The following is a 12,606-nucleotide window of genomic DNA, read 5'->3' as shown; positions in this document are numbered from 1 at the left end:
AGCCTGGACCTTACTTTGAATTCTGTGTCTTCCTCTCTTTCTGCCCTCCCCCACTCATGCTCCATTTCTCTCTCAAAAATAAACATTGAAAAAAATTAAAAAATAATAAAATAATGGGAAAATAAAAAGAAGAGAAAGGGAAAGTCACCCGTATTCTCACCACTCAAAGATTCAGCCTAGCATCATTATGTTTTCTTCGGTCGGTTTTCTAGGTAGATGTTTTTTTAAACATAATTTTACTATATATGCAGTTTCGCATTTTTAACCAAAAGTTGAACATCAGTGCTCCTTTTATGCGCTCATACTTCCAAAGATTTTTCCTCTGTTTAGATGATCTCATGTGGGTAGAAAGAAAGGGGACTCTTGAAATATTTGTTTGGTGGCTTTCGCAATATTATTTGATCTCTGGGGTTGCCTGTGAGATCACTGGATGGTACATTACATGATTCCCATTTTATGGATACGGAAACATACTAGCATGGCGGAATTTGTCCCGGCTGGGTGCTGAGTGAGCTCTGATGACTGGAAAGGCCACACTGGAAGAGCAGGTGTGGAATGGTGAGCTAGATCCTTTGTCACCTTGACATGCTCAGTCATGCTTCTTAAACATAGCCGTTGGGTCCCGTGCCTAGCAATGTGGCTTCACTGAGCCCCGGCATATTCTAAAAAATGCATGAGAAGCTAGTTTTCGCGGGCCCAGTGACCCCTCCTTGTCACTAACTCCTGAGTCATACTGCCCCTAGCTAGGTTCATCTAGGACTTAGTACAGAGGAAGAAGTGAGAGCATCCTTGGACATGTAGTATCTTGAAAAGCTAGCTAAGCGATGCCATGCATTTGTTTATGTGACTGGAGACTGTCACAACTAAATCTAAAAGGACATGGCCTGTCCTAATGACCATGGACTGTCCAAAGCAATATTCTTAATCTTTTTTTCTGGGTGTTGAATCGCTTACAGAATCTTAAAATTTATGGACCCTTTTTCCAGAAAACACATACACGGGCACAGGACACAATTTTTCATTAACTGTAGGGCTCACAGGTGTCAATATTAGTCATATACTGGTACAAAACAAATTACCCCAGAACTTAAGGCTTAAAACAACAGTAAGTTCTTCTCAATTTTATTGTAAACCTAAAATTGTTCTTAAAAAAAATGTAGTCTTCCAAAAAAGGATTTTGATCGGAGAAGCTATGTGCGCTCTGTGAAAGCAGTAATTATGGCAGTTGTCGATAAAATTCTTAAAATGATACAAAAAGTCAACAAACAACACACACACACACACACAAACAGTAAACGTTATCTCATACAGTTTCAGAGCATCTTAACTGGGTGGCTCTCACTCTGTGCCCCCCCGGGAGGGGGGGTTGGGGTTGCAGTCATCTTGGCTGGCCTTGAAGACCCACTTCCCGGGTAGCTCAGTTAAATGCTGGTTGTTGGAAGGAGGCCTCAGGTAGATCTGCCCAGAAGGCTGCTTTGATGTCCTCATGACATGGTGCATGTGATCCCAGAGAGCAAGGCAGAAACCCTGTTGACTATGGCCTAACCCTGGAAGTCAAACTCCATTATTTCTGCATTTCCTATTGGTCGCACAGGTCAGCTCTAATGAGTGCATAGGGTAAGGTATGGAGGGTGACCTCTGGTCCTCTCCGTGTGCGTCACCGTCCCTGCACATTGACCTGGAGGTTTTCCTAACCCTGTCATTTAGGGTTTCTATATGGGGGTTTCATTGCATGGGCATGGTTGATTAAATCATTGGTCGTTGGTGTTTGAGCTCACTCTAGTACCTATCTCTTCCTGGAGTTTGGGGGGTGGGGTTGAAATTTTCAACCCTTTAAGGAAGGCCAGCTCCACTCTTGAAAGTGTCTACAGGCCCACCTTGAATCATTAGCATAACCCCTTAGGGGAAAAAGAGGCTCTTTATGAATGACAAAACACGTTTCTATCACTCAAGAAATTCCAAGGGTTTTCAAAGCTCTGAGCCACATACCAGGGACAAAGACCAAATACATATTTTCTATTATACCGTGTTAGTCAATAAAGAAGAAATTTTATACAGCAATCATACCTTATTTTTATTTTTGGTTAAGATTTTTTTTCCTACGTCTATAACTAGAGCATACTCTTTGCAGAGGATGGAGGTTGGGAGGGAGTAAAATGTAAAGAAGAAAATAAAAATCACTTGCCATCCTATTACCCAGTATTTTCTCTTAAACTTTTTTAGGTTTACAACAAAATTGAGAGGAAGATGCAGAAGTTTCCCATATGCCCCTGCCTCCGCACACAATGGCATCATGCATTATCAACATCACTCGTCAGAGTGGTACATTTGTTACCAGGGATGTACCTGTACTGACACATCATCATCACCTGAAGCCCATAGTTTACCCTGTGGTTCATTCTGCTTGTAGTACATTCTGTGGGTTTGGATAAATGTATAATAAAATGTGCCCATCATTACAATATCATACAAAGTATTTTCACTGCCCTAAAATTCTCTGTGCTCTGCCTGTTCATCTCCCCACCCTCTGCAACCACTGGTCTTTTTATCACCTCCATGGTTTTGCCTTTTCTAGAATGCCATATAGTTGGATTCTTATAAAGCCTTCTTTTTAATTGGTTTCTGTCATTTAATACTATGTATTTAAAGTTCCTTCATGTCTTTTCATGGTTTGAAAGCTCATTTCTTTTTAATGCTGAATAGTATTGTGTTGTCTGGGTGTACCACAGTTTATCTGTTTGCCTACTGAAGGACATCTTGACTGCTTCCAACTTTTGACAATTAGGAATAAAGCCGATATAAACATTCATGAGCCGGTGTTCGTATAAACGAACGTTTTCAGCACCTTTGGGTAATGCCATGGAGCACAAGTGCTAGATCATAGGGTAAGGGTATGCTTAGTTTTGTTAGAAACCCCCACTGTCTTCCAGTATGGCTATATTATTTTGCATTCCCACTAGCTGTGAGAGTTCCTCCAGCCCTACGTCCTTGCCAGTGTTTGGTGTTGTCATTGTTCCAGATTTTGGCCACTCTTACAGGTGTGTGATGGTATCTTTTTGTTGTTTTCATTTATATTTCCCTGTGGATATGAGATGTGGAGCATCCTTTTATATGCTTACTTGCCATCTGATATCTTCTTTGGTGAGGTGTCTGTTAAGGTCTCTAGCCCCTTTTTTAATCCGTTGTGGTTTTTTTTTCTTCTTATTTTTGAGTTTTAAGAGTTTATTGTATATTTTGGGTAACAGTCTTTTATCAGATGTGTCTTTTGCAAATATTTTTTCCCAGCCAGCAGCTTGTCTTCTAATTCTCTTGATTTTGTCTTTCACAGAACAGAAGTTTAATTTTGATGAAGCTTAGCTTATCAATTATTTCTTACATGGATCATACCCTTGGTATTGTATCTAAAAAGGCGTCACCGTACCCAAGTTAATCTAGGCTTCCTCCTATGTTATATTCTAGGAGTTTTATAGTTTTGCAGTTTACATTTTGATCTGTGATTTGTTTTTAGTTAGTTTCTGTGAAGGGTATAAGGCCTGTGTCTAGATTATTATTATTTTTTTGCATGTGATGTTACGGTTGTGTGAGCCCCATTTGCTCAAGACACTGCCTTTGCTCTATTGGATCGCCTTTGCCCCTTTGTAAGATCACTTCACTGTATTTATGGGAGTCTCTTTCTGTGGTCTCTGTTTTGATCCATTGATCTATTTGTCCATTCTTTCTCCATTACCGTGCTGTTTCATTACTGTGGCTTTACAGTAAGTCATTTTTTAAAAAATTTTTTTAATGTTTACTTATTTTTGAGAGAGAGAGAGAGAGCACAAGTGGGGGAGGAGCAGAGAGAGAGGGAGGCACATAATCTGAAGCAGGCTCCAGGCTCTGAGCTGTCAGCACAGAGCCCAACGCGGGGCTTGAACTCACAAACCGTGACATCAAACCGTGAGATCATGACTCACAAACCCTGAGATCCTGAGCCGAAGCCGGACGCTCAACCGACTGAGCCACCCAGGTGCCCCTATAGTAAGTCTTAAAGTTGGGTAGTTTCAGTCCTTCAACTCTGTTCTTCTCTTTCAATACAGTGTTGGCTGTTCTGGATCTCTTGCTTCTCTGTATAAAATTTAGAATCAGGTTGTTGGTATATACAAAATAACTTGCTGCGATTTTGATTGGGATTGCATTGGACCTATAGATAAAAGTTGGGAAGAACTGACATCTTGACAATATTGAGTCTTTTTATCCAAGAACATTGAGTTTTTTTCCATTTATTTAGTTCTTTGATTTAGTTCTTTGATTTTATTTAGTTCTTTACCATTTGGTTAGATTTCTACCTATTTCATTTTTGGGCAGTACTAATGTATATGATATTATTTTCAATTTCAAATTCCTCTATTCATTGTTGGTATATGGAAGGCAATTGACCTTTGTATATTAACCTTATATCCTGCAGTATTGTTGTCATCATTTATTTGTTCTAGGGTTTTGTTTTGTTTGTTTTTTTGTTAATTCCCTTAGATTTTTTTTATATAGACAATCGTGTCATCTGCAAACAGACAGTTTTTTTCTCTTCCTTCCTAATTTGTATATCTTGTATTTCCTTTACTTGCCTTATTGCATTAGCAAGGACTTGATAATATTGAAGAGAAGTATGATATTGAAAAGAAGTTGTAAGAAGGAAGATCCTTGCATTGTACTTGATCTTAGTGGGGAAGCTTTGAGTCTCTCACCATTAGGTCTGATGTTAGCTATAGGATTTTTGTAGATATTCTTTATCAAGTTGGAAAAACTCCCCCGTATTCCTAGTTTACTGAGTTTTTATAATGAATAGTGTTTGGATTTTGTCAAATGCTTTCCCTCCTTCTATTGATACGATCATGTGATTTTTCTTTTTAGCCCATTGATGTGCTAGATTACATTAATTGGTTTTCAAATATTGAATCAGCCTTGCATATCTGGGATAAGTCCCACATGGTCTTGGTGTATAATTCTTTCTGTAAATCATTGAGTTTGATTTGCTAATATTTTGGAGGATTTTTGCATCTGTGTTCATAAGAGGTATTGACCTGTAGTTTTCTTAGAATGCCTGTGTCTAGTGAGTATTAGGGTAGTGCTGGCCTCATAGAATGAGTTAGGAAGTATTCCATCTGTCTATTTTCTGAAAGAGATTATAGAGAGTTGTTATACTTTTTCCCTTAAATGTTCAATAGAATTTACCAGTGAATAAATTTACCATTTATTTTTATTTATCTAGGCCTGGTGCTTTCTGCTTTGGAAGGTTATTAATTGTTGATTCGATTTCTTTAAGTATAGGTGTATTGAAATCATCTATTCCTTGTTTGAGTTTTCACAGATGGTGTCTTTCAAGGAATTGATCCATTTCATCTAGGTTATCAAATTTGTAGGCACAGAATTGTTCATAGGATTCCTTTATTATCCTTTTAATTTTCACAGACTCTGTAGTGATGTCTTTTCTTTCACTTTTGATATTAGTAATTGGTGTCCTTTCTCTTTTTTCTTAGTCTGGCTAGGGGCTTATTGATTTTATTGATCTATTCAAAGAACCAGCTTTTGATTTTGTTGATTTTTCTCTATTGATTTCCTGTTTTCAATATCATTGATTTCTCCTCTGATTCTTGTGATTTCTTCTGCTTACTTTGGACTTCATTTGCTTTTCATTTTCTATTTTCCTAAGGAGGAAATTTACATTACTGATTTGAGATCTCTCTTCTTTTTGGGGCGCCTGGGTGGCTCAGTTGGTTGAGCATCCGACTTTGGTTCAGGTCATGATCTCACGGTTCATGGGTTTGAACCCCACGTCGGGCTCTGTGCTGACCGCTTGCTCGGAGCCTGGAGCCTGGAGCTTTGAATTCTGTGTCTCCTCTCTCTGCCCCTCCCCTGCTCCCACTGTGTCTCACTCTGTCTCTCAAAAATAAATAAATGTGTAAAAAAAAAATTAAACTAAGATCTTTCTTCTTTTCTAATACATGCATTCAATACTATAAAATTTCCCTTGAAGCACTGTTTTCCCTGAATATCACACATTTTGATAAGCTGTGCTTTCATCTTCATTTAATTCAAAATACTGTACTTTTAAATATCTCTTGAGATTTCTCCTGTGACCCAGGTATTCTCTAGAAGTGTGTTGTTTGATATCCACAGTTCGGGATTTTCCAATTATTTTTCTGTTATTGATTTCTAGCTTAATACCATTGTGGTCTGCTAGCAGACAGTGTATGATTTCTAATCTTTTCAATTTGTTAAGGTGTGTTTTATGGCCCAGGATGTGGTCTGTTTTGGTGAATGTTCCATGTGAGCTTGAGAAGAATGTGTATTCTGCTGTTGTTGGATGAAGCGGTCAATAGTCGTCCATTATATTCAGTTGATTGATGGCGTTGAGTTCAGCTATGTCTTTACTGATTCTCGGCTTGTTAGGTCTGTCTGTTTCTGACAGAGGTGTACCGAAGTCACCAGCTATGATAGCAAATTCATCTGTTTCTCCTTACAGTTCTATTCAGTTTTTGCCTCATCTAGTATGTTGTTGTTATGTGCATACATGTTAAGAATTGGTATGTCTTCGTGGAGAACTATGTAATGTCCTTCATCATCAGTGATAACTTTCTGTACTTTGAAATCTGCTCTGTCTGAAATTAATGTCGCGACTCCCGCTTTCCTTTGGTTAGTGTTCACATGGTGTGTTTTCCTCCATCCGTTTACTTTTAATCTACACGCATCTGTATATCTAGAGTGGATTTCTTGTAGATAAGATGTAGTTGGGTTGTTTTTAGATCCACCCTAACAATCCCTGTCTTTTGGTTGGCACATTTAGACCAGCCATTGACATTCGAAGTGATTACTGATCTGGTTGGATTAGTATATACCACATGCGTCACTGTTTTGCATTTGTTGTCCTTGCTCTTTGTTTTTATTTTTGTCTTCTACGCTTTTTCTGCTTTTGGTGCAGTTCTATATAATACTGCTCAATTCTATATAATACTGTGAATACTTGTTCTTTTGTTTTAAATTACATAAGTGATATTTGCTTGTTGCAGAGGAATTCAAAAAGTATAGGAATGTCTAAAGGAAAAAAAATTAATTAAAAAAAAAAAGGTGATCCCTGCCCAGGGGGAGTCTTCTGTTGTAGCCTTAGAGGGAAGATGGGAGGGGCCATGAGGTTAGGGGATGCCTGAGCCCCAGGTAGGGGACCTGGCTCTCTTTGAAGTCTCAGAAAGTGAGGGGCAGTGCTGGAGAAGGAACTATGGAGGGTGGGGTGCACAAAGGGAATAAGACTGAGGAAAATAAGGTAATTTTTACTTCTATGTTAGGGTCCATTCCCTAAGAATGGCATTATCTTCAGGGGTCAAAAGCCCTTTGTGGGGCAGGAAGGAAATTAAGGAGATAACGAAAACATGGGTGCAGCTGAATGTGTGTGACTCAAGTACAACCCAGTACTTATTTGTTTGTTTGGCAGTGCTGCTTATAACCTGCTTCTGGCTTGGACAAGTTGTTCTGACCCCGCTGCCCTGGCTCCTTAATGCCACTTAACACTGTTTGCTTTTCAGGGGGTGGTGTGTACTATCCAAGGACCAAGCACTTTGGGAAGGTCTGTGGGTTGGATGCAGGCTGGGGCTGAGTAAGCTCAGCACTGCCTCACAATAGCCAGTGTCTGATGGGCCGCCCGTCCACCCGGTCACTGGGGAAGAGCGAAACTTTCTTGACCCAAATCGATGTGGAGTGTGCAGAAGGAAGGAGCTGAAAGCCACTGAGAGCTTGAACGTTAGGACATGTTTTCTCATTTGGACACCTGGTTGCCACTATGTGGAGACACCCGGGAGGAGCAGTTCCTGACCCTGCCATGCACTGGGCATTTTAGAAATGGGAATGCCCAGTTCCCTCAGGTGGGGTCCAGGCCCTGCTATTTTGTAAAGCTCCCTGGTGATAGTACCGTAGAGCAAGGTTGAGAAGTAGCGTCTTCAAGGAAGAAGCTGGCTCCCGACCTGCCTCCAGCCTTCTTTGCAGCGGGCGGCGACGAGTGGTGGTGGCTGTTGGTTAACAGAACGCTGAAGTGCAGAGACCTAAATGTTATGACTATAGTTACATTGTTTTCAGAGTTCTGCGTTTCTAGAGAACTGCAAACATTTGATTTAAATGTCACCATATAGATATTTTAAGTTGTCATAAAAAGAGTACACATAGTCAAAATGTTATACACCACATTTTAACAGACTGAAAATGACTAATGAGCTGTCTTCTCAATGACTTTCGATATCGTAATCAATGCTGTCAAACAGAATGGATCGGGTAAATTCACACACCACCATGATCTGTTGATTCGGTTCCCACCCCTCATTTTTTCAGTTCCCACTTTCTGGTGCTGAAGCCAAGATGAGGTTCTGGGCAAGATTTCGTTTGGGGGAAAAGATTCTCCGTGAATTACAGTTCATAAGCCACGGGTCTTGCCTTGCAGGGTCTGTTTTAAAGTCTGTCATCTTGTCGATTAGATCAGCTTGCTTTGAGGTACAAGCCCTGCCCCCCCTCCCCCTGCAAGCTGCGCCCCCGGACTGGGCTTAGAGCTGCGTCCTGCTAGTACTTGAGCTGTACCGGCTGTTCACCAGCTGGACCCCCATCAGATAGGTTTACGCTGGGGGCAGCTGCGATTCCTTTCTAGAGGGGGAGAGGGAAGGTTTCACGGAGTGGAAGTGCGCTGCAGCTGTGGGTGGCCCAGAGATGCTGTCATTGTCAAGGGGCCGTTGGAATGTCCTTGGGTGATCCCTGGCCAAACCCTGCGGATCCAGAGCTATAGAACGTTCCAGCCAGAAAGGGTTAGCTAGCGGCTCTTTACGGAGGAGTATTTGTGGGCTGGACTGTGTATCAGGGGCTTTGCACATGTTCTCTTACTGAGTCTTTTCAATAGCTCTGGGAGGCACACATAATTATGCCCTTCTTCCAGATGAGGAAACTGAAGCTTGGGGAGGTTAAGTTACTTATCCAGAGTCACAGCTAGGAAGTGACAAAGTCAGCATTGGCACATGTGCTAGTCTACTCCCAAGCCTTCTTAGAAATCATTTTAGGGGCACCTGGATGGCTCAGTCAGTTGTGTCCAACATCAGCTCAGGTCATGATCTCACGGTCTGTGGGTTTGAGCCCCACATCGGGCTCTGTGCTGACAGCTCAGAGCCTGGAGCCTGCTTCGTGGATTCTGTGTGTGTCTCTCTCTCTCTCTGCCCCTCCCTCACTCACACTGTCTGTCTGTCCGTCTCTCTCAAAAGTAAATAAACATTAAAAAAATAATATTGTGGTTGAAGAGATTCAGGTCTAGAAAGGAAAAGCAACTTGTCCCAGATGACACATCCCGCTCCAATTCCTGGCAGAGCTGTGGCTAGAACTCACCTGCCTCGCTGCTGTGCCCGGCTGTTGCTGCTTCAGGGAAGGAAGCCCAAGGGCATGTGCCCCCTCCCACCTGCTCAGTAGCTCAGGCAGGATCAGCGTTAGGCTGGCATGCAATGAGAAGTGAAATTCACCATATTTCCTCACCCCTGAGTCTACTGGGGAGACCGTGTTAAGAAAAACATGGAGGAGGCAGAGGGGACCCCAGAGAAGCATATCCCAGGTGGAAGGCAGGGGGACTGGTGGGTAATCAGAGCCACCATACTAAGGGCAGGCTTGCTTCCTTGTTATGGGTCTGTACTGTCAGCCCCCCATCACCTGCCATTGGCAACGTGTGGGCATCTGGGCAGCAGGGATCCCCTTCAGCCCTGCACATTCACACTCAGGGGCACTCATTCGACTTAAAGCTGCTGCAGCCTGCAGGAGCTCAGCTCTGCCCCCATTCAAGGAGGGTAGAGGAGGTAAGTCACACTCCTCCACGTGGTGTCCCGGGAGTAGCCACATTCGAAAACACAGGCTGCAGCTCCAAAGAAAGGGTGCCGGGACTCCTCCCTGCCTGCAGGCCCAGATTGCAAGACGGTTGCTTTTATTTGTTTTCATCTGACTGTGTGCCAGGGATTCAACTTTTCCTGCTCGTTTTATTAAAAACTTTATAAACAGCGTTAATAAATAGATATAAAACCGCCACACAGATGACAAACAGAGGGACTAAATGAAACTCCCAGGGGTCAGCTGTTGAATAAGTAACAGAACCACGACTTTGCGCGATCCGATTTCCATATATGCAAATTAGGGACAGAGCTTTACCACAGAGTGTTTTAATTAATATTTATAAATCACAGAGCGCCTCCGAAAGGGCCAGTAAGCTATTTATATTATCATGTCATACAAACAACAAAGCCTTTGGAGATTGCTGCCTGCGCTGCATCTTGGTCTGAGGAGTAAGCGAGCCTGTGTGTGTGTCCCCCCCCAGGTATAGTGCTGGCACAGCGGCATGTTGCCGTCCAGGAAGGACCCCTGTACCGCACGGAGGGCTCCCACATCACCATCTGGTGCAACGTGAGTGGCTACCAGGGGCCTTCTGAGCAGAATTTCCAGTGGTCCATTTACCTGCCGTCCGCCCCGGAGCGCGAGGTCCAGATCGTCAGCACCGTGGACTCTTCCTTCCCTTATGCCATCTATACCCAGCGCGTCCGTGGGGGGAAGATCTACGTGGAGAGGGTCCAGGGGAACTCGGCCTTGTTGCACATCACCGATCTCCAGGCCCGGGATGCCGGGGAGTACGAGTGCCACACGCCCAACACGGATGAGCGGTACTTTGGGAGTTACAGTGCCAAGATGAACCTAGTAGGTAAGGAGGTGATGTTTCCCGTGGCCGGTGTCCCACCCGAGCAGGTCCACTCGGGCCGCTGTAACAAAATACCGCAGACTGGGTGGCGTCAGCAACAGGCATTTACTTCTCACGGTTCTGGAGGCTGCGAGTCCAAGATCCAAGTGCTGGCACAGTCGGTTCTGGGCGGGGTGGCCCTCTTCTGGGTTGCCGATTTCTGACTTCTCATTGTCTGCTCCCGTGGCAGAAAGGGAATGAGAGAGCTCACTGAGGTCCCTTTCCAAGGGCACTAATCCCATTCATGAGGGTTCCACCTTCCTGACTTAATCACCCCCCGCAGAGGCCTCACCTCCAGACACCACTGTGTGTGGGACCCACTGGGATTTACCATGTGGATTTGGGGGGGGAGGAGAGGAAATAAACGTGGAGTCCATAACACCGAGTCGCTTCTTTAATAGTGCAACTTTATTTCACTTGAAAAAAAACCCAAAAGACCAAAGTTCCCCACACATTTGAATGGTTAACACCTAGCATGAGTGAACAAAGGTTGTGGGTTCGCTTGTGAATACATAGCAGGTTGAGGCTAAAACTTATGAAAACTGTAGTGCAGGTGTTAAGAATTCAGAGAAGGAAGGGGCACCTAAGTGGCTCAGTCGGTTAAGTGTCCCGACTTCAGCTCAGGTCACAGTCTCACAGTTCGTGAGTTTGAGCCCCGCATCAGGCTCTCTGCTGTCAGTGCAGAGCCTGCTTGGGATCTTCTGTCCCTCTCTCTCTGCCCCCTCCCTCTCTCTCTCTGTCTCTCTCTCAAAAATAAACATAAAAAAAAAAAAAAAGAATTCAGAGAAGGCTAATGGACCCTGTAGCTGGTGAAAGGGGATAGGGGATACAAGGCAAGGACATCTGTGGTTGCCCGAAGAAATGACGAGAAAGACGGAGCATAGGACATCAGCTGGAAGAGAAGTGAAAAGGCTTGCAGATGGCAGGCCCTTGGACCGGCTCAGTGACACCGGGGGCACTGCTCAGTCAGGAAGCGGATACGGCTGTAGGTCCTTGCTCAGACGGGAGCTGGCGGTAGGGGAGGGGACACATTTAGGTGTGGATGGCACTGGGCCCCCATGCTTGCTGACATGAAAGGTCACCAGTATCGAGGCTGGTCTTTTTCTGCCCAAGTCATGATCTCCAGGCATAGTTGTGATAATAAAAACTGGAAAGTTAAGACTTGGGGCAGAAGGACAGAACAGCCTTGGTATTGTTGACCGTCCTCATGGGTGAACATTGCAGCCCCACACTGTCCACCCATAAATCCCCCCGCCCTCCACGCCAAGCTCGCCGTTCCTGCCACGTCCTATCAGGAGGCCTGCGAGAGCCAGGCCCGAGGTGGGTTTGCTGAGGAAACACACACTGGTTGTCGTTGGGGTGTCCCCATCAGGCCGAGAGGGGCCGTGTTTAGTCTCCAGAGTACGGTTCCGACCAAGTGGCCAAGAGGCAGCGTCCTCGCTTGCCCAAACTATGGCTTCTTCCAGCCCAGACCACTTTGACACATGAATTATATGAAAATCCAGCCTGTCAGACAACCAAGGATGCTCTTGCTTTCCTCTACCAAAAAGATTTTCTGAAACCTAGCCTTCGTAGAGCAATGCATTGCTGATGTGAGTCGGGGGGAGGTGGGGGTGGGATGGCGAGCAGGGAGGAGGTGAGCCAGGCACACAGAAATGTAAACTTCTAGGAACTGTTTCCTTTGGAAGATCGGTCAGAAGCCAAGTGAAAGTATCCTGAAGTGGTACCAAAGCAAACCATCTGAGCTTAAAAAGAGAATTCGTTTCACGCAGTATTTTCAGGGACTTTGTTTAGTACGTGAAACAAAATACATCCGCCTGTTATCTAAAAGTTATTAAAAT

General features: G+C 43.9%; 1 protein-coding gene across 4 annotated transcripts in view; it reads left to right on the top strand.

Annotated features, from left to right (window-relative positions):
- IGSF3 (immunoglobulin superfamily member 3) overlaps positions 1-12,606 on the top strand; it is a 93,093-nt gene that overhangs the window by 43,514 nt on the left and 36,973 nt on the right. For all 4 annotated transcript variants that reach the window (XM_042993817.1, XM_042993818.1, XM_042993819.1 and 1 more), the window contains one exon: positions 10,352-10,729. In XM_042993817.1, coding sequence (XP_042849751.1) covers positions 10,352-10,729 — 378 coding nt within the window. The remainder of the gene's footprint in view (positions 1-10,351; positions 10,730-12,606) is intronic.

The sequence above is a fragment of the Panthera tigris genome, chromosome C1 (assembly GCF_018350195.1).
Source record: "Panthera tigris isolate Pti1 chromosome C1, P.tigris_Pti1_mat1.1, whole genome shotgun sequence".
Lineage (NCBI taxonomy): Eukaryota > Metazoa > Chordata > Mammalia > Carnivora > Felidae > Panthera > Panthera tigris.
The sequence above is the reverse complement of the archived record's forward strand: the minus strand, read 5'-3'. Positions and strand labels throughout refer to the sequence as shown.